Consider the following 14,468-nt stretch of genomic DNA (forward strand, 5'->3'; position numbering starts at 1 on the left):
CCTGAATCAAAAAAACTGAGCTCTTAAATTCTACCAGTTTTGCCCAATGATTCATCATTAAACACCTAAACAAAAACAATAAAAATAATGATAACTGTCAAGAAAAAGAGCAATTACCAGATTAATAATAACACAAGTTTACTATTCATTCATTATATTTTATAAATTAAGACTACTGAAGCATTGCAGTACTCAGTAATATATAACTTAGAAACACTATAACACTCAATAAGTTTACTTTCTCGAAGTCTAACGGCAACTTTAAATCCCATCCTGTCTCAGAGCAGCTCAAGGCCGGATGGTCACCTCCAAACATGCTCGTGGAAAAAGAAGAGAGACTGAAGATTAGTCCATTTTTTTCTTTAGTTTTCACATTCAGCGATTTTTTGCACTCCTACCCATGATCCAGACATTCTTCATTCGTCATACATTTTATTTCCAGAAATACACTTACTGGGGGTTTCGTAAACGGCTTCATCCCTTAAGAGCCTCAGCACCGAGCGCAGGATGGATATTGTTGTCTCAGGTGGTGCCAGTTTGGGTCCAGGCAGTGTCAGATACTTGCAGACTCCCAGGAGGGGTTTACAGTTGACTGAGAAAGGGAGAGGCCTGGGAGAGGGAGTCCTTCTTGGCTCTCAGTAAATACACAGCCCCTTCACTGGCCTGGCACACCTGAGGCCTGAGGTCGGGCATCCTCAGTGTAGTCTGTGCCCGTGCTCGGGGTGACACTGTGAGCCTTGCCGATGGAAAACCCTCAGGGGTTCCAGCAATGAGTTCCTCAGAGGATATGTCAGTGAGAGGCAAATGTCGGACCAAGAATGATTCATTCTAAACTGTGGGCTTAAATGTACAGTTAAAAAATAATATTAATCTTATTTCATTAGAAAAAACTTTTTAAAAAAATGTCTATTGAACTCTACTAAATGAGGAGCACAATACTAAATGAGGAACACAAGTGGTATTGCCGTTTAAGGTCTTATTTTTCAGCAAAGAGGTATACAGGCCTGAACTGATGGTAGTTGTCGGATGTTGTGATGATTGAATGGAACTTTTACTTTAAATGCTAGAAATTTCTTCACTTCATGGTATATTATTATTTTCCTATTGTGGCAGCTTTCGAGTATCTTTTTGTGAATCATTTTTTTAAATATTTTTTCTGCGTTTCTGCGTGATTTGTTTTTTTAGTCAAATATCATTGATTAACCCTTGGATTTTTCGGAGAAGTGACGATGGAGAATCGCCGGTTTACAAACTCAAAGCCCTTAGCCTAATCAAATCCTACATTTGAAAAATATTTAGTCTACACTGCTGCCCTCTACTGGACAGTTTAATTAATGAAAAATAGAGAGGACTATTCTACTCTTCTAACTCATTCGAGAGTGGGTTCAACAAACGTTTTCCATCTAAACTAGCAAAATAAAAATCTATTTCTCCAAAATATGAATTGGTTATTATTAATTGTTTATGTAGGAGTGTATGACTCAACAATAAAAAAGATTAAGCCAGCCAGTACAGTACATATTTTATTATGACTTTCACAGTCCACAGACACTTCCACAGTCTTTTACCAGCTCTAAGATCGCTTTATTTTAATGAAGTTTAATTTTTTTCACAGGAATAATTTACAGTGAAGAAAATAATTGTAAACACACACTGAAAAACATTTAAAAATATAACAGTCTACTACACTTCATACACACAAAACTTTTTGATTCAAAGTGTCATGAGAATGTTTCACAAGGAAGGAAAAGAAAAAAAATCTGTATAGATCTGAATCTTGAATTAAAACTGATTTATAATTTAGCAACAGGGAGTTTTGGACACTTAAAAAGCATTTTAAAGGACTTTCTGCATAAATTACGTTCTTAAATTGGTTAAAACCTATTCCAAAAGTAGAGGGATTTTTTCTCTTGTCCAGAAAAGAACATTCAGATAACACACAGTTGTCAAAAGCCCTGTCTTTTAAGAACACTTTACTGTGATACAGACTAAACTGAGAAATTAATTAACATTCGATTCTGTATCTTAAAGTAGGTACTGTAGTTGGCCTTTTCAATGACAAACCTTCATGGAAGGTGAAATTGGCACTCTGTTGCTCAAGAATTAAATATCTTGAAGGTTTTCTTCACATTCATTAAAATGATTTAACAGTTGTCAGCCAGATAGTGCTCTGCCTGTCAACTTGCACTATCCAATAAATAATGTTATAGAGTGTACCAGATATATCAAACACATTAAAAACACATTGTTTAAATCAATATTGTGGAAAGAAGACAGTTTTAATTTGATTCTTAAAAATTATATGAGCGATGAGAAAATGAGAAAATCTGCCGGGCAATTTCAAATTTTGTAAATGAATACTGTTTCCATTTGTATTGCCTTATCACGTTCACGGTGAAATTCTGAAATTGCTCTCTTTGCTAGGTCATACTAACAAATTAGTTCACATTAATTTGAACTAAGAAACGTTACGGGGTTTATATTGTTAGAAATTCAGTCCCCTTGATATCTGAGGGAGGTTTGGGGGGTTAGAACCACGATATTCATCATTCATTGAAAATAACAGAAAGAAACATGAAAAAGGAGGTAAGAGAATGCTGCAGTTTTGCTTTTAGAAAATTACACAATGCTATAGGATCCTAAATTACAGTTCTGTTCACCTGTAATAAGTCACGTCTCCCAACATATTACTGTGGCAATCTGTACAAAATAATTGCACTTGTGTTCACACGAAATGAAAAAATCTTCATGCATTGATTTCCTGTCATATTAGCTGTCAGGTTACTGTTACGTCTGTCGTGAAGTTTTTGGACACAGTCAATGAAGAAGAAACAGCTGTTTTAATTTGTGGCTTTTGCAGATTATGAGGGCCAACAAACAAAATCTGGAAACCCAAGCATTCCTGAAGAATTCCTTTCCTCCATCTTACTAATTGAATCAATTTCTTTTACTGCTTCCAACTGATCGATCACTATAAAATCTAGAATCCTGAAGAATTTAAAATCCTTCCTTCCAACATCATGTTTTTGGTTAAATTTGGAGTTTATTTTTCTTGCCCTACATCCCTTCCTACCTCCTGAGAACGAGGTCTTTCTGAGCAGTGCAGCAGAACTACCATCTAATAATACATCATTCTGATATGATCTGAAGAGCAAAGGGGAGACTTTTGTCTGGAGATCAGAGGATGCCTTATAAGGACAAAATCTACCCAGCTGTGGCATTGATTTGTCAGTTTTGTGCTGCCACCCGGATCCGGGATTGATCCATTATAATATGGAGTCAAAGGATATTATAATGCAATTTATTTGTAATTTAAACTATAGTCAGATTTAATAATATGCTGTTTAGCATATACCCATATACTTATCCATGCTTCCTGGCTCCAAATATTTTAATTGAATTCATATGTAAACAATCCACAGCTATAAGATCAGAATATTTACTTGTTAGAATGGGTGCCAAAATATTGAACAAAAACAAGTGGGGAAAAAAGCTAATTAGAACACCAGCCTACACTTTAGGTGTGAGCTAAATTAACCTCATTATTGTTTTTCCTAATTAATTAGGTATTTATGCTATCTGTTTCAACGAAAACACATTTTGTTATATTGTGATACTGTAGCTCTTTCTATATTAACTGGAAAAACTGGTAATATAGCATAAAACATGATGTAGCTGGAAGATAAAAGTATGTGCCTTATGTAGGACAGATACTGTTCAGTGGATTTGAAGAGTCTTATTATGTTATTAGTCTGATACTCAGTATTTTGAACAAACGTCCAACATTCAAGCCATGTCATAAAAGAGCAGTAGGACCAAGTACAAGACATTTGTGTCCTGCTTTCTAGCACATAATAGACCTGTCTTTTATTGAAGAAAAAAGTATTATAAAATTAATCTGAAGGTGTGTTACACATAATGTATGAAATCTGAGGACTTGTATTCGAGAATGCTGTCTACTGCTCTATGGCTTTGCGTTTTGTATATATTTTTTTAAATAAAAAAAGTTCCTCAACCCCCAAATCTTCCACCTTGGTTTTTGTAACTAAAACAGAATAAACTAATTAGAAAAAAATATCCTGATAAGACTTTTATGCTGCAATAATTATTAGGGTCTGGGAAAAATAAAAAATTTAGAAAGATTCTGACCTGATGATTGTTCCTTGGCTTAGAGTTTTATGATCACTCCATTTTAAAGTCAATAAATAATAAAGTGCACATACTGTAATGCAGCTATCACACATTCAATTCATTACTACACTAAAAACTTAAATGACACAAACAGAAAAAAGAATACTTATTTCCTGGATAACTATTCACAACTAGCGAATATTTATTTTTTAATTATTACTACTGTGACTGTTTATCTGAGTAAAATCACCAGCAATGGGATAAATGTATCAGTTCATAAATACACAACCAGAAAAAAAACATGCCTTTTAAAATTTGCCCATTTTACAACATTTTCTAAAAATACATAAAAAAACACGACTACTCTATCATATTCTGGTCTCAATAATTTTGACATTTCCCTAACATTAAAATTGTTGCTTAAATTTGTATGTTCACAGGTTTGTTATACAAATAATTTTCATATGAATTATATATTGTACTAGCAAGAATAATAAAAAACAGTTCTTATCTATTTAGCACTGCAAGCTGAATATGTAAAGCCTACTGTATACAATAGTACTTTTTTTCCAATTGAGAAAAATACGACTCTTTTTAATTACTTGAACACTGCTTGGGGCAGTAAACAAGCCCCAAGCAAAATGTCACTAAATTATGCAAATGTCACTGCAGATATATTCTGGGGTGTAGTTGGGGCCAGATTTATTTCAAACAGCCAAACATCAGAGTTATTTTGTGAAAGAATTTTTACATAAAGGTGATCTTATTGAGTCATCATATACAATGAACATCGATTGCTGTTAAGGAGTGTTTTTGTGGGAACAGCCACATTTGAAACAATTTTGATTTGAATATAAAATCACGTTTGCTTATCTCTTATCCGAGATATATTATTATAGAGTATATTTGCTACCTATATTTGCTATGCTACCTAAAACAGTCCTGCAGTTTTTGTTTCTGGAAGTTGCCTGACAAATGCATATACTATATACTGCATATACTGTAACAAGAAAAGGGTTTATACACAAAGATATTGTGTTGAAGGGTTATTCAATGAAGATATGCGATGAACCAGCATAAGCTACAATAACTAAAGAGTGTTTTTTAATTGACACCAGAAACTGAAATATTTTTTCCAAAAGGTAAGCATTTTACTGTATATATTTTACGGTGTAAAATAAAAATGTGTTGAGTTCAGAGTAGAGTTACTTTAACAAGCTATACAAAAGTTTATATAAGAGACAGAAGTGATGACAAAGACACAGACTTTGCCTTTTCTTCTTAAGAGTGCATGAGCTTTCTTCAATAGAAAGATACAAGGTTTGGAGCAGGAAATTGCTCTCGCCGTATTTTTCCTCAGGCGGCCAGCCCTTGTTAAATATAAACACACACCTCTTACTGTGTTGCGTACCCACTTCGGCTCAAGCTGTCCTTCGGCAAAAACCCTCAAGTTTTCGATATAAACGTTGTGTGGCTGTTCTCCCCATTACTGAAATCTGCTTGTCTTCTTCAATAAAATCTGTATTTTACTAAACTGAAACAGTTCAGTGAAATAAAAAATATATAATGGATGCAATCCCCAGCTGTACGCCCTATTAAATATTGTGTGGTATAACTGCTGCTTTAAAAAACAGTAATCCTGAATTATGGCACATTGACAAATTCTATAAAGTAGTGCAGGGATACCAGCAATACAATGTTTAATGACTTTTTAACATTCCTTCACGTTTCACTACAAATGACTGTCTTGACTCTATGACAACTTCATATTGGACCCCCTAAAATTTTAATTCAAATTAGTTTTACCTTCAGTGATTTATTCACAGGGCATTGAGGTGACTCTACGTACATTTTTATATTAGTTCAAAATGTCTGTTTGGCACACTTTAGGCACAATTGTGCCATTAAGAATGAATTTTAAGTTGTTAAAGTTCAGCTGCAGGCGCTGCTGAAGTTTGAACAACACTGTTTAACATCAGATTTAACGTGCATGCCGATTCATAGTGATTTCCCCAATAATAAATGGATTTGTGAGTTTCAGAAGAGAAATTCTACTTCATCATTTGCATGGGGATTGTAAAATAGCAAATTTGGGTTTAAATATCTTCTAATTCACACATGCATTCTACTTCCTTTGACATCATGCTTGAGCACAATTTGCAATTGTTTCATGTGCTCAACTTCTAGTGCTAATATACAGATAAAGGCAGAAATGAATGTCCATTGATTATACAGTACATGTACATGTACAGTACAGCAGTGTTGGTCCAGTTGAGTGAGGCTCATGTCATCAGAAGTCATCAATATTTAGATATCTGTTTGCAGCAGTATGCAGCATCCCACCATTCTATAAAATAAAAAAGGAGATGTTGAATAGAAAACAAGCAGTTAAATGCAACATTATACCAGTCAACTGGCAAAGACAGCATCATAACACTTTCTTTAAAACCGCCCATCGGCAAAGACCTAAAAAACACTCCAAAGCATTCCAAAAAACTTTAGAAAACAGAACAGAAAAGGGGAGAGATGTCAAAATCAGCATAAATCCTGACCAAGAGTGACGTCTGGACTCAATCTACATGGATTTTGCTGAACCGAATTTATTCAAATTACACTGTAAACTGTGTGGAGCAACAATGACAGCTCTTCAGAAAAGAATGCCTGGTGAACAAAATCACTTTAAAATGCTGATAATTGTCCTCAGAAGCTTTCCGGCTCTGGCATATCACTGTGAGAGGCATACCTGATTAGGTTTCAGCAGGTGGAGCATGTGAAGAGTGGCACTTATTTTTCTGTAAAAGGAAGAAAGCAAACAAATTACAGCAAATTGAACCAGATTAACATAGTGGAATAGTGGAGACAGAATCAGGTTCTGAAAAGCTATCTTGACTAAAAAAATTGAAAGAGCTGCATGCACATATTAACAGCACGGCAAGTGCAATTAAAAGGAAAACATAAGTACCTTTTGATGAAGTCGGTAGTGAAGATTGCGGTTTGATAACCATGGGTGTTTCAGTGACTCTGCAGCAGTTATCCTCCAACTGAAACAACACACACATACAGTACATGTTTACTACTGGGAATGAAAGTAAGTCTGGGTCAGCTATTTGTCAAACTCAGATTTGGCTATACTCTAAATAAAATAGTTAAATATTTTGTTCTGAATCAGGGCAATTCCTGAAAAATGTAGTTATGGCTTAATATTTTCTAAACTTAATTTTTTAATATTTTATCATCTTAATCCTTTTTAAGAAAGTGCATCTAAGGAGTGGAATTTCATGTCAGTCTAATTGATTTCACATTCTTCTGCATTATCTTTAATCAGAAACAATACATTTAGGACAGTAACATTACTAATTGCATATTCTTCAATGTTGCACAAAGTGGAATGTACTGTATGACTGCATGTACATGAAATTTAAAACCCAGTGGGTGGTGACTTATTTTCACTCTTAAAATAAAAGAGCTCTTGAATTAATAAATAACCATTGTCATTTCTGTTTCTAGAATTACAACTTAATTTACCATTTATCCTTCACAATGAGCCTTGAAATAAAGTCCTTGGCTTCTTCCGAGATATCTGCAAATTCCTCGTCCTCCAAGCTCCACTGGCAGGCCAGAATGTTATTCAGGGTTTCGTTGTCATCTTCGCCAAGGAAAGGAGAGAGGCCGCTAAGCCTGGAGTGAACAAAGCAGTGGTTTCTGCTGAGGGCGAACATTTTTTGTGGCTTTCGGTAGTTCCACTGGGCTTGTAACAAAAGACCTGAAGTTGTATGTTCCAGCTTTCTCACAAAGACATCTGGAGACAACCACATCAGGATCACAGGCTTACTCACTGAGATGGGAAGCTTCTAGAATTCAGCGAATCAAGTTTTAAAATTCAAGCGTAGCTGAGGTGCCCTCTGTGACTGTCGTACTCTACGACAAGCCATCTGTGGTAAAGGACTGTTAAACATTGACTCAGAGACGAAATACTTTTTTGGAATTAATATGATAGTGTGTGATGTCAGGCAAGGCGCAAGAGGTGACACTTCTGGGCATATATTTCAGTACCAAGCCCAGAGGAGCCCCCTTGTCATGGTGCTGGAGTTTCTGGTTCAGCTTGTGCTGGCCTGGCACTTAATTTCGTCAGCTAGTTGTACATACATGACTGTTACCGTATATTTCATGTGTGCATTGTGCAAAAACATGCAAATTTCATACAGTATGTAATGCAAGTCCCCCATGTTAAGGTTTTCTGCTGAGCAGATATTAATAATAATCCACAGCATCATTGTAATTCATTCATGCTTCCTAAAACCCATAAGAGACATTTTTTAAAATACCATTGTGTGTCTTGCAGAATTTTACCAGTTTTCATGAGGATTACAGTAAAATTGGTAAGCTGGCAAAGGTACTGAAGCAGAAGGAGTGTTAATATTCCTATCATTTGAGGAAAAAAAAGTACCTGCTCGATAAGCCAGAGGTGTCCATTCCTGGCCCAATGTGCCTGCAGGTCTTTATTCCAGCTCGGCTCATTGTGAGCTGCACTGCTAGCTCAGCTGGCCTGATTTAACAGCTTCTCCCAGTGTTTTAGGTGCCGGTACTTTAAAGAGACCTTGAAGGCCTCCGGACGCACTGCCCCTTAAGGGACCAGGGCTGGACACCCCTGGAGTGAGCAGCAAAGGCTCCCTGAGCTGGTCACTTACAGCATGTAGGTAATGACTCCTAAACTCCACATGTCCGTGGGGAATGAGACGAACTCGTAGTTGATGACCTCAGGAGCGAGGAATTCCGGTGTCCCAAAATTCACTTTTAGCTTTTCCCTTGGCTTGTATCTAAGGATGAAAGCACGCACATAAAGCATTTTCGGCATAATGCAAGTGCACAGTCAGCCTTTCTAAAGAATAAGCACGAGTACTAGAATGCATCTCCAAAGGTCTTGACTAACTCAACTCAGTTTTTACAGTGTCAATCACATGTAAGAAGCCAATGAGTCACAAGGGAGAGATTGTAAAACTTTATATCTGTCTTCCCTCGTGCCAACATGTTACTGAACCCTCACCATTTGGAGAATTACAGTGGCATAAAGTATGAGCAATGGGAAGATCTGAATTCGTCAGGGTTACTTTTAGCTACGTTAAACCTCTTGGCATTGCTTCACACAAGTAATCTAACACCTGGACTCGAAAGTTGCTCTTTTAGACCAGTTATAAGAAATAGGAAGATTTTAAAATGTACTCGTAATATTTTCAGCAACTCAAACTCAAAACGCCATGCAATTAACGTCATGCTCCCATGTTTGTTTGGCGTTTCGACTTATTCTGTCAGTTGACAAAATGCCAAAACTGGGGGATTTGTCAAGGACTACTGATGTTTCAAGTGCTCTCTTCTGTTAAACGCTGTGTGCTGAGACACGTTGGTTGCATCAGCTGGCGTCCCTAAATTATCTTTGTGTGCTCCTGTGTGCCTGTCCTGTGCTGGATCTCATCCAGACTGTAGCCCTGCCTGGGATCTAGGACTGAGCCAATGTTGGTGTGACCCTTATCCAGAAAAAAACAGATAGAATTCACATTTCTTGGATTGTGGGGGGCGTTGGAAGGGAGTTTTCTTTTGGCATAATTGATGTATATATAGTAGAAGGCATGGGCAGAAGTGCTCAGCTCTGCTCTACAACGCAACACAAGACAATGTACTGTCCTGTACCTGGTGGAAGAGATATCCTTCACTCGTAATGTTAGCTCATAAAAGAGTGGCTGAGCGGTAGAAATGCATACACATATGGTCAATGTTTCCTTGCTAGGCAAAGGTCGAAGTGCATACCTTCTGGCAAGCCCAAAGTCGATTATCTTGATCTTATTGGTAGCTCGGCTCACACACAATATGTTTTCAGGCTGCAAACAAAACATATAGATGTTGTTGTTCTTCTTCTACCAGATAAGGGAATGATTTTAAATGCTGAAACTACACACTAAGGAAAATTTACATCATCGTCATCTCAACGTTTTAAAAATAATATTTTACAATAAATACAGAAAATATAGGATATTAATGTATTTTATTTCAAAATTACAATGGTTGATGTTGATACAGTATATCTAAATTCTGTGCTTTGGTTCTGATTGAGTTTTTAGTTACTTTCAGGTTCAAACTTGTTCTTTTTACTTATTAGAAATTTCTTTGGCTTGCATTTACCTTTCAATTATGATCTCTACACAACTAAGTTCAAAGCAAGACAGGTTGACATGATCGCCAAGGCTAATTGAATTATGAACCTAATTACTGCACAACAAACCAACCAGAATCCCCTGCCAACCGAGGTTCAGCAATTTAAGATAAGATAAGATCACTTTATTAGCCATATTCAATTTCTTGCATTTTGAATTGTTTTACCCAAGATGGCAGAACTGAATTTACTTTATTTAAAATAAAATACTTGCACTTGTCATGTCGTTGTTCATGAGAAATAATTAGAGGTTAAAATCCCAGTTTAGACTTCACTGTACTAATGCTTTTGGATGGCATTGTACAGTATGAGATCAAGAGACAAATAAACAGGTTTTACAAGGCTCAGTGAAGACTGTGACACCCTTAAATCTCACTTTCTGGTATTTATATTGCCAAATAATAAATTGGCCCTGATTTTTTATTCTATTTGTTTTTGTTTTTGTTCTTTTTTTGATTTCCAAATCAACAAGAAAAAATGTAAAAAAAAAAGATAATTATATATATATCTAAATATCTAAAACCTGCATAGAATTCAGCAATAAAAATGAGCGTGGGGCCACACGATCACAGTGCGACAGTATTTGGGAATGCAAGCAGAGTACTGAGTATCCTAAAAAAATCTGCCTTAAAACAACGTTAATTAGAGGTGGACAACACTGAAAGACAAAGAGTGATGTAAATGCTAAGTGTTTTTTAACGACTTATTTAATAAGATTGAGAACACTGAAGGCAAGACAAACGCAATTTTTACCTTCAAATCTAAGTGAAGGATGTACATATGGTGCATGTACTGAATGCCCTCACAGATTTGTCTGATGAAGTGGATCGTGTCCAGTTCGGTAAGATTGTAGTTTTCATCAATAATCCTGTCAAAAAGTTCCCCTCCGTCTACACTGCAGTGAACAAGAAAACAAATATAAAAATAATATCATGGCTAATGAAGACTAATCCATCTTGACATATATAACATATATAACTTATATAACCTTGGCTGAATTTAAGGAATTATTTAAAAGTAAAAAGTTTTACGTTAACACGTAGAGTCACCAGCCTTGAAAACCAGACAGATAATTGTCTTGTTTTGACAATATCTGGACACTAGGTGACACTGTTGAGCTTTTACTCGTTTTGCCACCAGCTACTTCAGACAGAAATTCCATCCTCCCGTCACGCAGACAATCAGCAGTACAGAGTCCTGTACTGTAGGTACATTTCCAGGAAATACAAGCTGTGACAGAGTGGCGACAACACTTACTACTCCATGACCAGAATGATGTCGTTTTTAGACTCATACGCCGCATACAGCTGGATGAGACTGGCGTGGTTCAGCTGGTTCATCACCTGAATCTCATTTTTGACCTCATCCTGAAACATGAAATAGCCATTCAGTATGATACAGACACATACAGGTATTCTATATAACATATATAATCAAAAGTCACTCTTAATACATGACATTAAAACACTGATTTCACTTTGAATTAAAATGCGTAAAAGGCAAAAAAAAATCCTAGATGTGTACCTGGCTCACTTTTATTACTAATCCAAAAACCATTTGAGGGTAAATAATGTTTACCATTAACTTGTCACAGTGTCAGTTTGCTACAGTGTTAGCTACCTCATAAGCAATACAATCTGAAAACATTATTTAAATGACCAGGGTTGTTTTTTTTTGGTTTGGTGCAAACAATTAAGTGCAGACCACAATATTTCAACTAGGGGGTTGAGGCTGGGTATTCTGTTACCCGACACTACTGAAAAAATTAAGGCAGCACTTTAAGGTAAGCTCAAAAAAAAGCATGTTAACTTCAGTGGGTATCAGTTGAGAGCTGAAGAGTGATATAGCTGCTGACTAAAAAGAATGTCATATAGGATTCAAATAAATTCAGTCAATTTAGGATTCAAAATCCTGAATGGTATTAGCAATGGATTACTTTACACTTGGCAGAAAACAAGAATATGAGGGGGTAACAAAAAGTTAAGAAGACGCCTGAGAACAGTAGACACTTCTTTACACAACTGTCGAAGCCAGTTCTCAGGGAATCTTCAAGAAACTGCTGGAGAAACTTCTTGTATCACTTCACTACGAGCAATCAAACAAGCACAATACTGTAGGTCAAATGGTCTCCTCTCATTTGTAACCTCCTTACTTCCTTGTGTCTCATTCTCACCTTTTCTTTTGGACTTTTTGCTTTGATGATTTTGGCAGCTAAGGTCAGCCCAGAGGAATTTTCAATGCACTTGTGAACCTGGCCGAAGCGACCACTGGAGAAACAAACAAAGAAGACAAGCCACCTTCAAAATCAAGGAGCTGCTGCAAATATCCTCTTCCTCCGTTTATATTCAAGTCTTTTTCAGAGTTAATCAACAATTCTTGATGAGTCTCTAAAACGTGCTCAGAATAAAAGTCATTCAGTAGAACGAGTCTTTGGGTGGGGCTGACATACTGCTACCCAGGGAAATTTTGTAAAACTACAGTACAGTACAGTGCAGCTCTTAGTCCACCTGCACGTAAGTTTGCTACTGACAAGGTCATTATTTCCAATCATACTGATTGTGAGATACATTTGTAATATGAAGTTATAAAAAAACTAGTTAGCTAGTTCACTCACAAAATACAAGGCACTGTATCTTCAGGCCAAGTACTGCACGAAAATGAAAATCAGACTTCTTTTGAATTATGTAATAACAGATTGTAGGATTTGGCAGCTTCTCTCAACGTATTCAAATTCATGAAATTATTCAAATTCACTGAGTGAAGGGGTCAAGCTAGGCTTCACAACAGGAATGCATCATCATGTTTTCTGTTTCAGATTCTAGAGAAGACTTAATACTGAAAGACTGAGAAGAAATCAATTTAAAAAAACTATTGGAAAAAAAACTGCATGGGTTTTCTGGATTGTTCAAGTTTTTATAAGAAAATGCTGACATCCAACTGGAGGCAGTATAGGGGCCTTTAAGGAACAGATTACCGCTTGGAGATTAGGTCTCAGCTGGCTGTGCAGTACTGTAGGTACGGTTTCACATACCAGCAACCAGTTGGTACAAATAACATACTTGACTGGGGACATTTCAATACAGTCAGGCTGCAGGTTTCACCGTCTGCGTCAGTGAGATTACTGTCTCTCTCTTCTGTCCCTCACTGCCGAGCGCGCTGCTGTGCACATTGATTTGCAGTGGCTTGAAATGGCTCCTTACCCGCCCAGGATCTCCTGCTTGTTGATGGTGTAGAAGTTGGTGATCTGCACTGGCTTGGCGGAGACCACACGGTGATCAAAGGGAGCAGGTGGGGGGGGGCTGCAGTCTACACGGTCACGGCAGAGAAGGACAGGTCATTCTTTCGCTGCAAACACAGGGCTCACATGGCAACAAGTCAACCGCCTGCAATCAGACCCGTGACGCACTGGGACACACGGAAGATGGCAACGGGAGCGCACCGCGCTGAAGCGAGTCCTGCGGCTCGGCTGGAATGGATTGCAGAGTGTCACACGGAGAAGCCCGCTGCTCGTTAACACTGCTGTGTGCGGGAGCTGCGCATGGAAACCCCATCAAGCAACCCGTCAACCTGGTATTAGACTGAAGAAGTTCCAGTGCGGAGCTGTGGCAGCACGCGCAGGCTGCAAAGGAACAGGTAAAGGCTTATTCCAAGCTGAAAGGAAGAGAAAAGAGACACAGCGGTTTGGCTGTGGAGCCTTCTTCGAGTGCCTCTTCTTTTCCTTTCAGCAGGGAATAAACCTTTACATGGTAGTAGATTGTCTGGTGAAAAAGTTTGCGCTAAAATCATTCCCAGGACTGTTCAGCTAAAAGCCACAAAGGCTCTTTCCTCACCGATAAAGTACTCCATTATCTGTTCTTCGGCTGGCAGGGTGCCGTTCTCGCCTTCCGCTTCCTCTGCCTCGGTCTGGGCCTGCTCTTCCTTCTGCTCCTGCTCAGGCCCAGCGCTCTCGCAGGCCTCCTCCACCCTGCTCTTCTTGTGGTCATCCTTCACCACGTCCTCCTCAGTGACCCTGCGCTTGCTGGAGCTGCTGACCTCCGTCTGCTCTGTGCCTTGGCCAGCCTCTGGTAGGATAGAGTCTGAGCGCTCGTGGACTTCATGCCTGAAACAACAATATTCCAAGATAACTCTGTGC

The 14,468-nt window shown here is 37.7% G+C and overlaps 1 protein-coding gene across 4 annotated transcripts in view; it reads right to left on the reverse strand.

Annotated features, from left to right (window-relative positions):
* Nucleotides 1-1,510: 1,510 nt before the first annotated feature.
* The window catches only part of mylk4b (myosin light chain kinase family, member 4b), a 51,880-nt gene continuing 38,922 nt past the window's right edge, over nucleotides 1,511-14,468 (reverse strand). For all 4 annotated transcript variants that reach the window (XM_015354812.2, XM_015354813.2, XM_015354811.2 and 1 more), the window contains 11 exons: nucleotides 14,167-14,435; nucleotides 13,537-13,642; nucleotides 12,510-12,603; nucleotides 11,594-11,703; nucleotides 11,090-11,231; nucleotides 9,934-10,004; nucleotides 8,820-8,948; nucleotides 7,657-7,809; nucleotides 7,094-7,172; nucleotides 6,875-6,923; nucleotides 1,511-6,478 (listed from right to left, as the gene is read on the reverse strand). In XM_015354812.2, coding sequence (XP_015210298.1) covers nucleotides 6,879-6,923; nucleotides 7,094-7,172; nucleotides 7,657-7,809; nucleotides 8,820-8,948; nucleotides 9,934-10,004; nucleotides 11,090-11,231; nucleotides 11,594-11,703; nucleotides 12,510-12,603; nucleotides 13,537-13,642; nucleotides 14,167-14,435 — 1,198 coding nt within the window. In that variant the 3' untranslated portion in view covers nucleotides 1,511-6,478; nucleotides 6,875-6,878. The remainder of the gene's footprint in view (nucleotides 6,479-6,874; nucleotides 6,924-7,093; nucleotides 7,173-7,656; nucleotides 7,810-8,819; nucleotides 8,949-9,933; nucleotides 10,005-11,089; nucleotides 11,232-11,593; nucleotides 11,704-12,509; nucleotides 12,604-13,536; nucleotides 13,643-14,166; nucleotides 14,436-14,468) is intronic.

Source organism: Lepisosteus oculatus, chromosome 6 (assembly GCF_040954835.1).
Source record: "Lepisosteus oculatus isolate fLepOcu1 chromosome 6, fLepOcu1.hap2, whole genome shotgun sequence".
Lineage (NCBI taxonomy): Eukaryota > Metazoa > Chordata > Actinopteri > Semionotiformes > Lepisosteidae > Lepisosteus > Lepisosteus oculatus.